Source organism: Rhinatrema bivittatum, chromosome 4 (assembly GCF_901001135.1).
Source record: "Rhinatrema bivittatum chromosome 4, aRhiBiv1.1, whole genome shotgun sequence".
In the NCBI taxonomy this organism is placed as follows: Eukaryota; Metazoa; Chordata; class Amphibia; order Gymnophiona; family Rhinatrematidae; genus Rhinatrema; species Rhinatrema bivittatum.
In genome coordinates, this window is record NC_042618.1 from 51634466 (window position 1) to 51654598 (window position 20133).

At 40.7% G+C, this 20133-nt stretch overlaps 1 protein-coding gene across 2 annotated transcripts in view; it reads right to left on the reverse strand.

The window, feature by feature from the left end:
- Nucleotides 1-1238: 1238 nt before the first annotated feature.
- The window catches only part of ZBTB1 (zinc finger and BTB domain containing 1), a 43447-nt gene continuing 24552 nt past the window's right edge, over nt 1239-20133 (reverse strand). For both annotated transcript variants that reach the window (XM_029598108.1, XM_029598109.1), the window contains exon 2: nt 1239-6931. In XM_029598108.1, coding sequence (XP_029453968.1) covers nt 4800-6911 — 2112 coding nt within the window. In that variant the 5' untranslated portion in view covers nt 6912-6931 and the 3' untranslated portion in view covers nt 1239-4799. The remainder of the gene's footprint in view (nt 6932-20133) is intronic.

A 20133-nucleotide genomic window follows, 5' to 3' on the forward strand; every position in this document is an offset into this window, starting at 1 on the left:
AAATGCTGCCGTGGCTTAATACACAGCTTGCAGGCAAAAAGCCTGACTGCGGGGCCTAGACCACCGGGGTTGCTCAACCCACCAGGCTGCCCAGTTCCCCTAACCCCAATGAGAGCAGGAATGAATGTTAGGACGGCACGCCGAGAATGGAGACTGGAGGAAGTGCTAAAAACCCCTCTGTCTCTGAAGGTAAAACTTTTTCTTTTTTAAACTTACTCGAGCTCAGCACTTACTGGCTGAGTACAGAGATGGTCTCCGTCTGCGGGGGGAGAGGGCATCTGCTGTCCCCACCGCACTTGGCCTCTTCCACCCGCTGCCTTTCAACTGCACAAGCAGCTAAGTCCACGCTGAGAACTGGCTACTGGACCAAGGCACACATCTGAGGGACCATGGAAATCACCTCAGGAATTCTCAACTGGGGGAGGGACTTTTTGGCATCACCGCAAGAGAGCAGGGCTGCCGTTTCCTCAATTTAAAATTCTCCTTCCAAAATTTACAGCAATCCCCATAGGGAGATGCACATCCACCATCTGCTGGAGATGGAGAATACCGACAGGCTGGGGTCACTGCAGGAGTATATATACTGTGACATCAGCTTGCTCCATCTCCATCTGCTGTCAGGGGAGCATAACCCACTGGTCCTGAGTCCATCTGTCTACACGCTAGAAAATGGGTCATTTTAATTTGTGAAATGAGCGTGATCCACTTTGAATGGTGGTCCAGTATTAAGTGGAATAGAAATCTGTTAAATAAATAAATACATTTATAGATACAATGAATTTAGGTGTCACTTTTTTTTTTGGCTGCTGAAAATCTACAATGTATGCATAGGAATGACTGACTTAACTCCCTATTTTATAAGCGAACATCCCAAATGAGCATTAGAAAATGTACCCCTTAACGATTCTTACTGAAATCCAGGTAAGTTTAGACAGATAACTTTAGTCCTCCTTTCAACCCTGGCTAGACTGATCTGGTTAAACTTACCCAAGCGGTGCTGAGTATCAGTGCTACCTGGCTATGTTAAATCCCCACCTTCAGAAAGCTTCCATGTTGCCTTTTTTTTTTTTGGTCCAGGTATGTTTTAGACAGGTAATGACTTAATGTGACTAAAAACAAAAATAAAACAATAAAAAAGATCCCATTCAGTGCTGGTTCAGGAAGTAGTAGGACTAGTGAAGTTTTGCCAGAAAACAAAACACGGAGCCAAACTCCAAGAAGCAAACATGAGAACTATCAAGGATGAGATATATACTTTATTTTTCAAGTATTTATTTATATTTAATCATACACAGCATATTTGTATTTTCTCTATATAAAATAAAGGCGTGTCGATAACTGTAGTAAATTCGGCTTGCACACAGCACCTACTATACAGTTCTTCTACAGATCAGGCTCCAGTCTGGAAAACATTCACATTATAGAAGTGAAGTTGTGAAGTTATTTGCTCCCAAACTTCAAAAGGGAGGACAAGAGACTTTATTTTTTCCCATAGCACCTGATAATCAATCTAAATTATCCGGTCATATACATTTTTGTTGGCTACCCACTGAATTGGTTATGCTTCTGCACTGTTATACTGAGTGCACAATGGTTATTTACAATACACTAAACACAAGAACTATATGGAGAAACTGCCATCTGTTTAAACTCATCATGGACAAATGCACTTTCTTCAAATACATTTCAATAATGAAAAATACAGCTTGCTCCCCACAGGTGGAGCTCTATAGAAAATGTACATATCCTGCGGCTGATTTACAGGAGCGCAGTTAGCATTTACTTAACATTTGGTGCCTCCCACAAATCTGAAGATCAGTTCAACATGGTATAGTTACAACAATTTAAATTTCAAAAGAAGATAAAAGCATTGTTATACAACACAATGCGTTACAAAAAAAAAATACACCACCAACAAACTGCAATATTTTGTTTACTGCTACAACAGATCAGTGGGTCAAACTACAATCATAATTTCTTCCAGTAGAAACTTAAGCAATATTGGATGAATAGGAGATGCCTCACTCAAATACATTATTTTATGATCATACCTATGACCGAGGCTATTTTCTAATGTCATACATGCATGTTTATAATGACTTAAGTAACACTGGTCTAGCTTTACCAGTCTTTAAGATAACAACAGTCAGGGCTGTGGTGCCCCTAAGCAGGAGAGGGGGGGGTCTCCTGTTAAAAAAAAAAAAATCAGACACAGCAAAAGTGGCGGATCACCCCAGCTGAAAATCCAAGCTCTCCTTTGGCGCCAGACCACAGCATCACTTCTGGACAGCAGAGGTTGCCGCCCCTGCAAAGCCAGCGCCCTTTAGGCATGTGGCTATTTTTTTCCCTAAATTAGAAATTTAGGCCTGATAATTAAAAAAAAACAAAATCAAAACAAGTAATGTCTATTATAATAGCATGTAGACTTTCCAGATCAAGCTTTGCCTAACCATTATAACGCCAGAGGCACATAGTAATAATCAGGTACAACACTCCTCATTCTATCTGAATGTTTTATTTTTTTTACTTTAGTGTCTTCATGGTACTTGTGGCAAATATATAATTATTTTTGAGAACAAACGATTTATTTTTTTTTTAAATTCATTATACTCAGTTTCTTCCCTTGTCAAATATATTCAGCGATCTCAATGTTATATTACTGCAGTGTTTGCATATTTTATGCAGTGTGTCACTGATGCACTAATCATGCAGAAGCATGAACGCACTTCCAATTAAGCACAGAAGTCTATCAGTTCAAATTTGTTTTCACATAGTGCGTCCAGCTTGAGAAGGGGGCGGGAAGCAGAGTATCGCAAAGACAATATCCTTGATCCTAAAATGCTGCTGACAGGGCCACAATCATTACTTGCTCTATGCTGGCATAGGAACATAGAAAGGTAGAGGGGAACATGAACAAATTGGCCTGGGGCAAAGTCTTGGATAACCACTAGCCCCTGCTACTAAACGGAAGCCATGTCCCTGGAGTTTAAAAGGCAAGCAAAACAACAACAACAAAAAAGTTAAAACTGCAGCAGAAGCACACACCCAAAGACATTTTCACAGTGTCAGAAAAGTTTGGTATCAGACTGCCATATAATAAAACAAGCATTTCTTGCTATTTATTTCCTTTGTTTCTCTCCTATGCTCAGGCATTTTCAGCTGTGTAAAGCTTCACTCAACACAAGCTAGTCAGCAAAGCATTACTGTCTGCTCTGGGATTTGATGCCAAGAATCCAAACAGAACTGCAACTATCACAATTCTATGCCAGTTCACCACTCTAGTGGCATTTAAAGTAGCATTTCAGCATGGTTGATCACTAAATTGGCTATGTAGAAACCCTTTCCTAAATGTTTATAGCAAAATATTATGCACTCACACACACCCATATAAAGAAAAAAGCATTAGTTCTGTATACCCTTTTATTTTTCTGTCATTTTCAAGTTAGCATTTGGTTGGTAGGGATGTGCATTTGTTGCTCCATTCATAGGTGGCCACCTACATGCACGCATACCAGTTTTGTGTGCCTACCTTCAGTTTGTGAGATACACGTGCGCTGCCGAAACTAATGGAGCAACAAATGCACATCCCTATTGGTTGGTACCAGTTGCTGCTAGTAGTGTCCTCGCACTCTATTGGGCCTCAAAGAACTCACACCTCCTCACTTCCTGAGCAGGTTCCCATCAGATACCTAAACAGATTTGAGAAGGCAGACAAAAATACAAGATCAAGAGGGGATTCAAACATTTAATTTAAAATTATTTAAAAAGTAATTTTCCGGGATAGCCCTATGGCTCAGGTTGCAGTGCAGAGATCTGGGTTTGGATTCCTCCAACCCTGGGGACCACATGAAGAAGAATGAGTTGGTGACTAAAGCAATTCAGGGAATCCATGTTTCAAATCCCACCTCCCCCACTGACACTACTTTTGACCCTGGACAAGCCACTCTAACCACCTATTGCCTCAGATATCCAATTAGACTATAAGCTCTTAGGGGCAAGGACTGAAAACTAATAATGCTGTAAGCCACCTTCAGCATTATTTGAAAAGAAGGGCTAAGAAGAAAAAGTCCAGTCCAGTCTGTAGATCATTGGGGGCAGCAGAGATCACCAAGGATACAAGTTGGAAAATATCTCCCCACTAAAAAGTAATTTTCCCCTTTGAGTGGTGGTGTGCTATAAGCTATATCATTATTCTAATACAGTGCTCTGTGGGGGACATTTCAACATAGCCAACTTTGGCTTAAGGAGATTAATTGCTGTTAGACTATGATCACTGAGACTATTCTAAATAAAAAAAAAATATTAAAACAGTAGAAATGTCTTTGAAAGTGTACATGCACAAAGCAAAATTATTCACTACTAGTTTTATTTAAAACATATTTAAAACAGTTCAAGATCAGATATACGGTTTAAATTCTAAACTAGTAATAATGCAATAAAATGGTATAATCTTATGCTTTTATTTATTCTGTAATTTCTAAAATAATTTTTGCACTATACTTAGTGATACTAAAGTAATGAATGGAAAAAGAATTCCACTAGGCAAACTTGTAGGTAATAAATATTTGCATATACCATATCTTTAGAGCGTCAAAAGACAGCGGGGATCATTAGCAAAAACAAGAATGGGCCTGATTTATCATGGCAGGGGGTGTTCCTTATTCTATGCCCATGGGGAAATCCCTTAGTAACTCAGGTCCAATATTTGCTTTCTGAAAGGACATTTTTTTACATTGTTTTTCTAAAATTTCCTTTGGTATTTTCCTTGCTTGTGAATCTTAATGCATTTATGAGGTGTCTTAAATTCTTTTCAAATGCTTGGAATTGTAATGGGATCTCATATCCTTTCTCAAGTTAAATTTTGCTCCGCATACTCCACACGTATAGAGGTGGATGTCCATGTGTTGCTCCAGTAGCTCATTACTTGGGAATATCTGAAAGCAAACCTGGCATATCGTCTCACCGGCTGATAAATGAGATATCATATGACGCACATGGTCATGTTTCCTGAAGTTTCCTTGCTCGCACATGGAACAGACGTACCTGGCCATGCCTTTATGCATGTCATTGTGCAGTCGTAGCTGACGCTCTCGTAGAAATTGCTTGCCGCAAGTTTGACAGACAAACTGTTTTTCTTTTGTGTGAACAGTGTAGTGTTCCCTTAGATGACAACGCTGATAAAACCCTTTGCCGCAGAGGCTGCAGAAATGCTTTCGTCTGTGGTCTCTATCACCGTCCTCTGCCATGGCACTCTTAAATATATCTTGATCCAAGCAATGAGACATGTGTTCAACCACCAAGCTCTCGGTTTCAAAGCGTTGACCACAGTTAGGGCATCGAAATGGACAATTAGAATGCTTATACAATTGTCTATCCAGAAGACAGTTTCTCTGGAAATCATCTTCCCTCAGGTCATCCAACATTTCTACAAACATCACATCTCCCATGGCAGCCGGGTCCTCTGCATTCTCTGCGAAGTCAATTCTTTCCTCATCGTTTCTTAAACCATTGATTGTCATATCTTGAGGTTCTGCACAGCTGTGAGCATGTTCTTGCAGCTGCCTACCCTTAAGCAATATCTGGCCACATTTTCCACAGGCACAGACATTTTCTATATGTTTGGACAAGTAATGAGATGATAAGTCTTCCTCGGTTATTGCCAGCCCACACAGTTCACAGACTGCATTCCATTCACCATCCTGCGCTGTGCTATCTTTGGTATTCAGGGACCTTGCACGTTTTCCAGAATTCCTCTCTTTCCGATGTGGATTTATGGACAGCTGGGGTTTCAGACATGTCCCAGCACTTTGCTTTTCACCAGCTTGAGCCTCCGCATAGTACCTGTAAAGCGTTTCGTCTTGTTCATCTTCCAGCTCTTCATTGTCTGAAGATTCATTATAGTCTTTATCAGAGATTTTAACAATGTTAATATCATCCATTTCCACAGCCGAGTTGTCATCTGGCTCAATCTTAATGATGATGGTGTTTTTATCAGCTGACCCTTTGCCTTCCTCTACTCTATCAGACTGAACAGTATGGGACAAATGTAATGATGACTCATCGAGTGATTGGCTTGTGTCCACTCTGGAGCTCTCCGTCTGAGCCGGGGACAGTTTGGAGGTTACAGAATCTCTCTCATTAAAGTCCGTTTCCTCACTGCTGTACGACTTGACATTTTGGTACAAGTGCCTGTTAGTACAAGTTAAGGCATGTTCTTCCAACAGCTTTTTACAACTGAAAACAAATCCACAGCTGTCACACGTGTAGCTCCGTCCAAAGCGTCGTGGCCGGCCGTCTTTTATACTAGATATCTTGGAAACTGTGCTTTTCTTGCAGATACTGAAAGGCTGCTCATGGAACCTGCTTAACTGAACGGTCTCTTCGCTGGGCTCCTTGTCCTGTGATGCGCCAACTGTTGAGCTTGCCTCCAGGCACAAGCTGCCCGATTCATCTCCATTTTTAGTCACTGATTCTTCATACATACGTACACCGAATATCATTTTGCTATTATAACTGCTAGAAGCAGAGGAAGAGCATTTTAAACTAGAATTGTTGTTGTCCTGTATGTCTTCCAAGCATTCAGGCACATTATAGAGTTGCAAATAGCTCATCGCTACTCTGAACTGCTCAAAGTTTGCAGGAGCTGTCATAATTTTCCCCAAATACATAAACTGTAAGATGAGATCAAAGCAATCTGCGCTGATCTTCATGTTACTAAGGTTCAGCTGTGTGGTCGTGTGCTGGTGGTTCATAAAAACCATCCTAAAGTAAGAGCTGCAGGCTGCTAGGACCGCTTTGTGTGCTTGAAAGTAAATGTCATCGATAGCAATGCAACAGTCGCAGAGAAAACCCCATTCCCTTTGGTTGTTCAGCTGCTGGAGGACGTAACTGCTGTGAATTGGCCTTGCCATCTTGACCTTCAATTACAGACCTAGGCAAAAATAAATAAATAAATAAAATAAAGAGAAAAATTAGTGTTATGCCTTTCTATCTGCTCACACAAACAGTCTACCATATTTGAGGAAATCCATAATGAACTTTTGTTTGGAAGGTGGATATTTCCATTACTAATTCAATAAACTGCTGAAATAACAAGGAATTTATTTACAAATCCAAAACAAACCTCCTCCCCCCAACCCCTTCCAAAATACAGATACTCCCATTTACTCCTGTCTGGATTCTTACACATATCTACCTACTGACCCCATTACCTGGCTTTGTTGCTTTCCCTTTGTGTTTTATGCTTAGATTGCATTTCATTTTTGTCTTAACGTTTTACTTCTTACATTTGTACTCTCTTTTCATCTCAGTTCTATCAGAGAGAGGAGAAGCTTTGAAGATCATGCTGTCTATGGGGGTAATTATTTGGGTCTGTTCCTAATTACTTGGAAACTGCTAGGGGCCCAAGTCTGAAACTTTGGGGAAACTGACGGATTGTAGAAGGATGTCTGACTTTTTTTTTTTTTTTATCTTTGCGAAGCTGGAGAATGATTAGAGGAGGAGTAAAGCTGGCCGATAAATTTATGCATAGAACATTGAACTTTGCATAGCGGGAAGCTGCGAGAGCAATGTGACAATACCTAGGGAGGAGGCGATAGAATTGAGGCTGCTTAGAATGTTGCATCGTCTTGTTTAAACAAATGGTGTACATCTTTAATCATGATCAGATTTTCTCCCTCCCTGAGAAAAACAGAATCTGCTATAAAGATACCCAGAGAAAATGTGCTTAAATACAGAAAGGACAAAATAGACTGACCGTTTTGACCTTTGTCATTATTTATAATCAGGGCTCGAAATTTCCAAATTGCTCAAAAGGGGGCAGCCTTTTCCATCCTACTCTGTTCAGTAAGGAAGAGAAATGTCTGTAACTGGGTAGGGCCTATGCAAGGGTATTTTAGTCACCTCCCACTTCCTAATTAACTTGTCCTTGTCCTGAGATTTTGATAATTAAACTCAAACAGGATGACCCCAGCACCACCACTCTTCCCCAGAGCAATCCTGTAAAAAAACACAATTGGACATACAGAGGGCAACTTTCAAAAGCCAAATTTCATGGTCAAAAACCAATTTGCCCAGGTAAAATGGCTTTTTAAACATTGCCAACCCTGAATGCAGCTCAAAGTAAGCACAGCTCAGAAGTATCCTCATATTGGGAGGCTGACAGTGATTTGGTTCAGTTCATCTGACTCATCACCCCTGAAAACCATCTCCAGAACTGGTATCTCCCCAACATCCTCATTAGTAAACACAGAAGCAAAGAATTCATTTAGTCTTTCTGCAATGGCCATATCTTCCCTAAGAGCCCCTTTAACCCTTCGGTCATCTAATGGTCCAACCGACTCCCTCACAGGTTTCTTGCTTGGATATATTTTTTAAAGTTTTTATTATGAATTTTTGCCTCTACAGCCAACTTCATTTCAAATTCTCTCTTTGCCTATCTTATCAATGTTTTACACTTAGCTTGACAATGTTTATGCTTTTTCCTATTTTCTTCAGATGGATCCTTCTTCCAATTTTTGAAGGATTTTTTTTGGCTAAAATAGCCTCTTTCACCTCACCTTTTAACCATGACGATAATCGTTTTGCCTTCCTTCCAACTTTCTTAATGTGTGGAATACAAACGGACTGCGACTCTAGGATTGTATTTTTAAACAATGTCCATGCCTGTTGAACACAACTTTTGCAGCTGCACCTTTCAGTTTTTTTCTATTTTCCTCATTTTATCAAAGTTTCCCTTTTGAAAGTTTAGTGTTAGAGCTGCAGATTTACTTATTGTCCCCCTTCCAGTTATTAGTTTAATTTTGATCATGTTATGATCACTATTGCCAAGCAGCCCCACCACTGTTACCTCTCTCACTAAATCCTGCATTCCACTAAGAATTAAATCTAAAATAGTTCCCTCTCTTGTTGGTTCTTGAACCAATTGCTCCATGCAGCAGTCATTTATTACATCCAGGAACTTTGTCTCTAGCATGTCCTTATGTTACATTTACCCACTCAATATTGGGGTAATTGAAATCTCCCATTATTACTGCACTGCCAAATTGGTTAGCTTGGTTATTCCTGTTCTAAGTTTTTGATTTTTGATTATAAGCAGCCTAACAAGTATAACAGTATAACATGACATTTGTGTTACAACTTTGTAGTTGTTTATCTAGACAGAGGGGCACTATAAGCTAGGTAAAGATGCTGAGCTACAATGCTGTATAACATTTTGAACTGATATGAGGTTAGTTAACATGACATCTAAGATTATAGAAACATATCTAGAACTAGAACAAGGTCAAGGCTAATTGACCTTCCATCGAAGATTATAGAAAATATTCTTTAGAGCAATCACAAGGCTGCTAATGCTGGCAAATTCCAAGAAAACATTTACATATGAGACGAAAATTAAATTACTATATAGCCATTCAGATTAGCTGTTTATAACAGAAAGCCAATCACAGAAATTGTGACAATTATGTAACCTAGTTTAGGGGTTGGAAATATACAACTGTAAATTCTACATAATGCTTTGTTATCAGCAAAATTATTAGAGAGGGAGTTCTGAAGCCTTGATTGGCAACCTGCCTATCTATAAGGTACCTTATTATTCAATGTTTAAGATTTATATTATTTTATTAATATTATATTAATTAATTTTCAAAAATCCGAACAATAATGTTTGCATAAGCGAAACGCATGGAGTCATCATTGCATTGAACCACCAATCGTGTAAAAGAAACACATTATTCAGAAAAACAGATACAATGCCGTCTCCTCACTTCCAAGCAAAGAAAAAACACAAGAGAAAGGCAAAAAAAAAGTCTGAGAGTAGCAGAAGAAACTGATGGAAGAAATGGCATTAACATGGAATAAATCGGCAGTTTATATTACAGCCCCGTATTACAAGGTCACTTAAGACAAGACTACGGGCCTCTAAAAGACTTCAATTGTTCCAGCAGGAAAAAAAAAACGAAAACATTCACTACCTCTCTCGAAGTAAAAAAGAGTAACCTAAACGGACAACTTCCCGCCTAAAAGCAAGAAAACCTTTCCTCTTGAGTGGCCTGAGCAAGAACAGGAAAAATCCTTACGGACTGACCATAAAAAAAGAGAAGAAACTTTTTAAGGTAATTACGCGTTATATTACTCAAGTCCGTAGAGGAAATAAAGGAGACCAGCAGGATACTCACATCAATAACTTGAATTGTAGAATTTTCCAAAAAATGTCAGATTAGCTTGGTTTTGTAAATTAGATTTATCTCCCGATGTTCTTTTGGGAAGAAAATAACAGGGATTTATTGAAGGCATTTGCTCTGATGTAAAACCTAAAATCTCTTGAAAATACCTCTTCAATGTTACATAAGGAATTTCCCCAATAACCCTGGGGAAATTCAGGAGACGTAGATTTAAATGTCTCACATTATTTTCTAAAAACTCAATTCTTTTCTGGAGAGAGCGTTCCAATCCTTCACAACAGTAGCATTTAATTCCTGCATATTTTTAACAATCTTCAACTTTGGAAATTCTGACATTAGTTGCATCCACTTGCTCCTGCATAGCAGAAACATTTTGAAATAAATTTGTTGAGAAAAGATCCATTTTAATATTTCCAGGCCGATACAGTAAAGTTTGCGGGAGAGCAGGCGAGCGTCCGCTCTCCCGGCGCGCACACAGGCCAGTGTCCTGTGCACGTGATACAGTAAAACAAAATATTTAAATTAGGGCCCGCGGTAAAAAGAGGCGCTAGGGACACTAGCGCGTCCCTAGCGCCTCTTTTTGGACAGGAGCAGCAGCTGTCAGCGGGTTTGACAGCCGACGCTCAATTTTAACGGCATTGGTTCTCGAACCCGCTGACAGCCACAGGTTCGGAAAACAGACACCGACAAAATTGAGTGTCCGTCTTCCAACCCGCGGGCAGATTTTTAATTTTTTTTTTTATTTTTGGGGCCTCCGACTTAATATCACTATGATATTAAGTCGGAGGGTGTACAGAAAAGCAGTTTTTTCTGCTTTTCTGTACACTTTCCCGGTGCTGGCCGAAATTAAAATGTGCGGCTTCGCTGCACATTTTGCTTTCTGTATTGCGCGGGAATAACTACTAGGGCCATCAACATGCATTTGCATGGTGCGGGCGCTATTAATTTCCGGGGGGTCGGCCGCGCGTTTTCAACGCACTATTACCCTTTACTGTATAAGGGGTAAAAATAGCGCGTCAAACACGCAGCCAAACGCGGGCTAACTGTGCGCTCCACTGGAGCGCACTTTACTGTATCGGCCCGCTAGTGATTAAAGCAATGGGCTGAGAACCAGGAAAACCACTTCCTCCAGTGATACTTCTTGTAACCTTGGGCAAATTACTTTATCTCCTATTGCCTCAGGCACCCACAGACTGTAAGCTCTTTGGAAAGGAATTTATAATATGTGAATTCTAAAAATGCTGTAAATCGACCTCCATTTTTTTTTTTTTTTAAATTAGTACTACATCTTCTGTTGGGAAAACAGAACAAGCCAGACTACATAGAAAGTACACATTAGCAGAATATCACGTGTTGGTCACACCCAGAGAACACAGAAAAGCCCTCACCAAACACAGAAATGATGACCACAAATTGGAAATATGCAGACAAAAACTCATGTCCACTCCAACCTTACTTCTTCCCCTTCTGTTCCCTGCAGGATAGTAGGGTAGAGTCTGGGTTGGGGAGTAAAATGACTCTTTAACGGCAACAGGGCCTATCAAAAGGCAGAAATACAAATATTGGAATTGGCTTAGAGCAATATATCTCCTATTGGGTGGTGCAAATTGGAAAAAAAACAGAATAAGCTGAAGTGCTACAGATCCCTAACAGAATACCTCACCTTGGTCACAAATGCAAAGCAAAGACATTCACCAAATATGGAATGTGACCACAAATTAGAAATGGAAATTTGCAATCAAAAACTGAACTGGAAGCCCCGATATGCCAGATTCTGTATGCAATGCAACTCTAGAAAACAGAAACTGAAATGCATTTCCCCCTGTCCTGTGCAAATTACAAATATAATCAGAGATGCATATTTCCCAAAATTGACAAGAGAAAAGCAAAGACTTCCCACAAACGAATGAGCAGGGAAAACTGTAGAACACAGGGGCACCCAGGAAAAACAGCAGCTATAGCAGCAAATACATATTCTGCCGCCACCAGGCCAGAAACATAATCTGACCAGGGACAATATGGACCAGCATCAGAACCTGGGAATTGTCCTGGTTAGTTACTGTCCTCTCTGTTAGGGGCAGAAGAACACTTTTTTTTTGATTGGGGGGGGGGGGGGGGGGGGATGACAAACAAACCAACTTCCACCCTTACCCCCAAGCTTCCTAGTTGCTGATGCTGTTTGTGGCAAAAAGGTTGGTTGGGCCATGGCCCCAGTAGCCCACCCCATTCTTTCTGTACCCTTGTATCTTACTATTCACACTGTTTTGTACATTTTGCCCTTTTCTTTTAGCCACTGTATGAAGCTGCATTTTGTCATGCCAATAAAGTTAACCTGAATCTGCTCTGTCCTCTCTAGCCTCCACGCCCCTCTCGCCACCCCCACCCCCTTGTCCCTGCACGCTGCCTGGGCGTGTGGCGCAGGCAGCGGAGGGCTGCTCTCTGCTGCCTGAGATTCAGTGGGGACGATGGTGCCATCCTCAAAACAGCTGTGCTACAGGATATCGTCTAATCTGCCTCGTGGACGTTCTGGCCCTGCGGCTGCCAGAATTCCTCTCACTAGATGCCGAAGCAAAGCCCTGATGGTGAAGTAGAGTCTGCTTCTCTTCATCCCTACCAGGCTGCCACAGGAGCATTTAAAGAGTCTGGCAGTCCAAGAGGACATAGCAAGAACTTACACATTAGCCTCTCCTCCCCCTCATGTGCACTTTCTTTCTAAACAGGACGTGTGTAAGGGAGAAGGGGCTGTGGGGACGAGGAATGCACAGTCTTGCACTGTCCTAACAATGGTGCAAGAAGGGAGTATAATGAGAGACAGACAGCAACAGGTGCTGTGGAGGAGTGGTCTGGTGGATAGAGCAGCAGCAGCCTGCAAACCAAGAAAGCCAGGGGTCTAATCTTACTGATGCTACTTGTGACCTTGGGTAAGTCACTTCACACTCCATTGCCTCACTAACTTAGGAGATCATTTACTGTGCTACAATATCTTATCTCAGGGGTGGACAAATATAGCACAGGGGGGGGGGGTATTTTTCCCACCCCACAAAAAATATTATGGTGGCTTCCAGTGATATTTTTTCTCAAGGAAAAACTCAGTGAGAAAAAATATCATGGGAAAACTTTCGATGGCAGCCTCCTTTCACACAGGGCCGCCATTGTCTTACAGCGCCACTAGCGGCCATCATATAACCCCACCCCGGGGGGCCCTGGTAGACTCTTGTCCACCCCCTGCTGCCTACTGAGTCAGCCCAGCAGGGAAAAACATTAAAAGTTGAATAAAAAAAAGTTGCGTGGCGAAATTTCAAACCCTACCCTTGTCAATAAAAGTAACCCCTTCCATCAGTACCTCTACCCCAGTGAAAGGGAATCTAATCCCCAAACTCCCCCCCCACCCTAGCTCACTAGCTGGATCCGCTCATACCTTAGAATAAGTCCCTGGAAGTCGAGGGGCCTGGAGTGCCCCCTGGGCTCTGGGCCAGTTGCCGCCATCTTGCAAAATGGCACCAGCCCCATCACGTTATAGGGACAAAGGCTGGCTGATGCCATTATTCAATATGGCAGTGATCAGCCCAGAGCCTAAGGGGCACTCCAGGCCTTCTAGGGACATATTCTATGGTAAGGAGGGTGGGCTAGGGTTGGAGAGGGGTCGGGTTGTTGGCAAGGATGGGGTTTGGGAAGGAAGGTGGGCTATCACCACACAACTTTTTTACTTTATTTATTTTTTCCCCTGCTAGGCTGCCTTGATAAGTGGCAGGGGGAGGGCAGGGTTGGCTTATTTTGGACCACTGATGGCCTTTTAAATTTCAGTGTTGGATCATCGGGACATCCGTCAATGTCCAAATACTCCATGGAAAAGTTAGCTACAACTCTTGAGCTGTAGCTAACTTTTCGAGGAAATAATGTGGCTTGTCTTATTTAAGACAAAACAACATTTGCATGAAATTAGGAAGGAATGGGCTGTTTTGCATTCATTTGCAAATGTAATGCATGCAAAGCAGCCAATTTCATACAGGGAGGATTATTTAGGAAAGGCTAAAGAGGTTAGGGCTGTTCAGCTTGGAGAAGAGTCGGCTGAGGGGGAATATGATAGAGGTCTCGAAAATCATGAGAGGTCTAGAATGGTTAAATGTGAATCGGTGATTTACTCTTTTGGATAATAGAAGGACTAGAGGGCACTCCAGGAAGTTAGCAAGTAGCACATTTAAAACTAATCGGAGAAAATTCTTTTTCACTCAATGCACAATTAAGCTCTGGAATTTGTTGCCAGGGGATGTGGTTAATGCAGTCAGTATGTGTGTGTGTGTGTGTGTGTGTGTGTGTGTCGCGGCTCCCGGTGTCCCACTGCCCCACTTGTGCTTCCTTTCTCCCCAGGGGCGGGGCTGAAGAGCGGAGAGAAGTTGCGCACCACCAGAGGCCAAGCCAGCGGCGGCTGATAAGCGGAGGCCAGCTTATTGGGCCAAACAATGAGAAGAGGCTCCATGTGAGCTTGTGTGTGTATGAGTAGCAGCTTTGTGTGCCTGTGGTAGAATGGATGCATGAGTGGCAGCTTTGTGTGCCTGTGGTAGAATGGATGCATGAGTGGCAGCTTTGTGTGCCTGTGGTAGAATGGATGCATGAGTAGCAGCTTTGTGTGTGTGTGGTAGAATAGGTGCCTGGGTGCGTGAGTGGCAGCTTTGTGTGTGTGTAGTGGAAAAAAACACAATAAAAGCAAGTGGGGGAAGAGGAACACCAAAAGGGAAGGGCCTGCACTTCCTGGTAGAAATCCTCATTCAAATACATTTACCAAACAGCAGCTGATGCAAATACAATCAATTACTCAAAGCCAAAAACATCCAAGTATTAACTACAGTTGAAAATTATTTAATTTTAGGGAAATTATATACACATGACATTGGAGTCAAATGATTTTTTTTCTGGTTTTTAAAATGATTCTGTGAAATTTTTTTTTTGCATTTAAATTTTACAATTTATAAATTTTACAACTTTACAATTTAAATGCAAGAGTACTTGTACCAGAAAAAGAGAAATATGCCAAATCAGATACATTAGGAAAACAGCAGCAAGACAGACCTTAGCTTGAAGATATTTATTGGCACATATAGTCCAACTCTGGCCGAGTTTCACACAGCGACTGAGTCAGAGACTATAAATATAGGAACACAATTAAAATCCTAATACCAAATTAAAAACAAAATTAAAATAACATAATAACAAATTGAAAACAAACATTGACCACAGGATGTCACATAATAATGCAAAAATAAAATAAATTAAATAGATAATTGAATAAAATACATAAGAACATGCCATACTGGGTCAGACTAAGGGTCCATCAAGCCCAGCATCCTGTTTCCAACAGTGGCCAATCCAGGCCATAAGAACCTGGCAAGTACCCAAAAACTAAGTCTATTCCATGTTACAGTTGCTAGTAATAACGGTGGCTATTTTCTAAGTCAACTTAATTAATAGCAGGTAATGGACTTCTCCTCCAAGAACTTATCCAATCCTTTTTTAAACTAACTGCACTAACCACATCCTCTGGCAATTGTGCGTTGAGTGAAAAAGAACTTCCTCCGATTAGTTTTAAATGTGCCACATGCTAACTTCAAGGAGTGCTCCCTAGTCCTATTATCTGAAAGAGTAAATAAACGATTCCCATCTATCCATTCTAGACCTCTCATGATTTTAAACATCTCTATCATATCCCCTTATACATTTAAATACATGAATATCCATATAAAATCATAAATATGTACATAAAAAATGTATATAGTAAAACAGGGAAAGAAAAAGAACTATGTATATATGTACTGCAACAAACAGAGAAAACCAAAAATACGGAGAGGAGGCAAAGTGTTGTACCTTGTTTTTTTTAGAAAATGTTGTACCATTTTTTTTAAATCGGTATGAATCAATTTTAAATATTTGCATGCCGAGGTTAGTAGTTGATACCATTTGTATTAGCTGTGTTATTAATAATTTTCAAGTTGCATTCACTAGTCTTTAACAGAAAAACTACAGTGCTGGTTTTAGTAGTTAATAACGTTCATATTAACCACAGTAATACGGATTCTTAAGTTGTTACTCACTAGTCCTCAAATATTCCCCCCTTTTTTTGGTTAAAACCAATAAACTAGGGTGAATACAAGTATTTTATTCTTCTTTTCTTTTTTTCTGCTGCTATGGAAGGCATTGATAAAACAATTAGTTTTTCATCTAACAGCTTTTGAATGGCAGAGTTGAAAAAAAGAACAATATTTGGAGTTGAATCTTGCCGGAAACCTAGTGAACAATAGATTCTTAGAAATACATTCTTTTGTATGAGACACATCGATCAATGCTAGTTTTAATTTTTTATGCAGATTTCAGTATAATGGTTTTGAGGGTAGAACACCCATGAATTTTAGAATCAAAACAATGGCTGGATAAATTAAAAATGTTAAGTTTTATGCTATTTTTCCAGGTATGGGCAGTGGGAGGGGGTTTTTGATTCCTCCCCTTGCTAAACCCCACCTTTTATTGGGGGTGGGTGGGGGGGAGAAGCCTTCAGTGGAGCATGCGCAGGGATTCAGTGGGAAGGCAACTGAAGATAACAGAAGAGTTATGAGAGAAGCTAGAGATTCCCCCAGGATCTCAAGACAATGATTTTGGAGTTCTTGAGAGGAGCAGGAGCTCGGCTGTAGGATCCTTTTTTCCTCATCCCTGGAGGTTTGGATCTATGGTTAGAATTTTTGCATACAGACTGGTTCAGCCTGAATGGAAGGGCATCACCCCCCCGGGTACCTGAAGGACTGAATTCTTTTAGCCTGAGCACAAGAAGCAAGGGTGAGAAGACATTTGAACTCTTGACAAAGCAAGCAAGAGACCTGGGATGTTTAAAGATGGATTTGTTTCTAAAATATTTGAACTTGGGGAATCTCACTGGGGAGGCTATTTCTGATATGCATGATGGGGCAGTAGAAGGGAGATTAAGGAGAAGATCTACCATGGACAAGGAGACAATGGCTTTCTTCACTTTTTATGCTATTTTTATTTTCTCAGTCTTGGCTTGGATACTTATATTTAAGTTAGTGTAAACAACTGATTTTGAACACCACAAAGGACTCTGGGTGATGATTTCTGTCAGTGCCCCAGTGGATGGATGGACGGATATTGGATTGACTGTTATTTCACCCTCTTATTGATTTTCACTTCCGTGCTTCTCTTGTGTGTCTTACTTGCGCTCGGCGGGCGTCATCCAGCCATCAGGTTGAACAGCGATTGACCACGCGCAGGGGCCCAGAAAGATTTTCTTACCCCCGACAGAACTTGAACCTTGGAAACCCATGGCACCGCTGGATGACGTTCACAGCACAAACAGGGACCAGCTAGGTGAATAAGATTTTTTTTTATTTGAATAGCAAAAAAAAAAAGAGAAGCATTCAGAAAGGTCCATCCCAGCAGGTAATGGGAAGATCCCTACCCTATTACTTACTCCCAGAACTTAAGAGATGGAGACTTCCAAGTCTGTCCGGCTAATGACTGTTAATGGACCTGTTCTCCAGAATCTTTTCAACCCAGTAATATTATATCCTCCAGCAAAAAATTCCACAGCTTAACTCTGCACTAACTGAAAAATATGAATTCTGTTCCCAGTGAATTTCATGAAGGCTTCCCTAGTCCCAATACTATTTAAAAGGGTAAATAACCGTTCCCTATTAATAAATTGCTCAGAGCCCCTATTCTTTTGTTTATTGTTCTCATGTTTCCCCCCCCTCCCCATTCAATGTAATTTCAACCTTTCATTATGATGTAAACCGTTATGATGTGTATTTTAATGTCGGTATAAAAAAAGCTGTCAAAGAAAGAAAGAAAGAAAACTTGTTTCTACAAGCTTCTATCATGTCCTCTCTGCCTCGCCTCTTCTCCAGGATGAAGAGCTGTTCCATCTTCTTTATCGTTTCTAGTTTGGCTAGGTTTGTTTGTTGTTTTGTTTTTTTTAACATGGGGCGACCAAAACTGTACACAATACTCACGGTGTGGTCATACCAGAGATTTATACATTGGCATGATGATGATGATGGAGAATAAATCTGAGACTATTCCTTTCCAAATCAGGTGATAGGGCATAACTTGCTTTGCAGCCAGCTGATGCCATTATGCATGGAGACGGCAACGAGCCCGAAGCTGAAGGGGTGCGCTGGGCCCCAGTAGGCCACCAGGTATGCTCTGTAGATGGGGGGTGAGCTACCATGGGTTGGGGGGGCCCTGGGGACTTGGGGGAAATCTACTGCTCAGGGGAGGGTTTGCAGCATGAGGGGAATTTATTTAAAAGGGGCCAGGTTGTGTAGGAGGGAGAGATATTTGCCACATGTCATATAATTTTAAAATTAATTTTGATGTGAGGGCCGCCTCTGCAAATGACCTGGGGAGTTAATCCCAGAGGTGGTGGTGACTGGGCCAATATGGGCCTTTAAGAAGATAGTGACCCTATGCAAAGGGGCCACTATCACCTGATGTTTGTGCCCCTTTTATTCTGCGATATTTTTTCCCTGTGGTATTTTATTGCAGGGGGAAACACTGTATTTATTATTTATTTATTTTTAATTTTTATATACCGGAATTCCTGTATACAATACAAATCAGTCCGGTTTACTTGAAATGAAAAGATTGCCCCGGTCTGGGAGGTCAGACCGGGGTTTTTTTTTACAAAGAACATTGAACAATAACATATAATACATAGAACAATAACATATAATACAATCCTTGAACATTGAACAATAACAATAAATACTTAAATATTTTCATAATTAAATTAAAATTAAGCCAATTAGTATGTTAAACTTAAATTAAACGTAAAATTAAATTTAAATTTAATTTTGGATAATATTGTATATTGTTAACTGTAATACAAAATATTCCTAAGTTCAGTCAGGATAAGGCGCTTAGTTAAATTCTTGAGATTGGAACACTTGCCTGAAGAGCCAGGTTTTTAACTTTTTTTTTTTTTAACTCTGGTAGACTGGTTCGAGGCGTAGGTCTGGGGGGAGAGCGTTCCAATGGTGTGGTCCTGCAGTTGAGAGTGCTCTTTTTCTTAGTAATGATGTTGCTGGAGGGGCGAACAATGTGCCTCTGTAGGCGCTTCTGATGGGTCTGGAGGATAGGTGTGGACGAAGTTGAGTTTGGAGTGATATCGGTGCGATGTTGTGTATTGATTTATGAATAATGGTAAGGGTTTTAAAAAGGATTCTCTGTTTGATGGGTAGCCAGTGGAGGTTGCTCAGAATGGGGGAAATATGTTCTCTTTTGTTGGTGTTTGTTAGGATTCTGGCAGCGGTACCTCTTAGGGAAAGTTGCACAGCCTAGTAAATGAGCCTCATGGTGAGGATTATGCTTCCTTATGTCCATCACTTTGCACTTGTCTACATTAAAAATTTCATCTGTCGTTTAGATGCCCAGGTCCCCAGTCTTGCAAGGTTCTTCTGTAATTCCTCACATGCCCTACTTTGAATAATTTTGTGTCATCTGCAAATCTGATCACCTCACTCATAGCTCCCTTTTCCAGACCATTAATGAACAAGTTAAACACTGGTCCCAGTACGGATTTCTGGAGCACTCACTGCATAAATAATTTGTTGAATTGGAGTTGAATGAGTCTCTTTATTTTGCCTTTAGGCTGTAAGGTGTATTAAATTGTAAACTGCTTATAAGGATTTGAAAAGATTATTGTTAGGAATTCCTTATTTCGTCTTGATGACGAATTTGGAAAATACAGGGTGGCCCATGGAAAAGTAGCCTGCCTCCAAAGCACTGGTACTGGAGGCGGGCTACTTTTCCATGGGCCACCCTGTATGATCAAATGATATTTTCCAAAATCTTTAAATGAAAACCAAAAGGTCCATTTTCAGACTGTCTGGATAGCAGAGTTAGCCAGATAAACTTCGCCAGCTAACCTTGGAGGAATATTCAATAA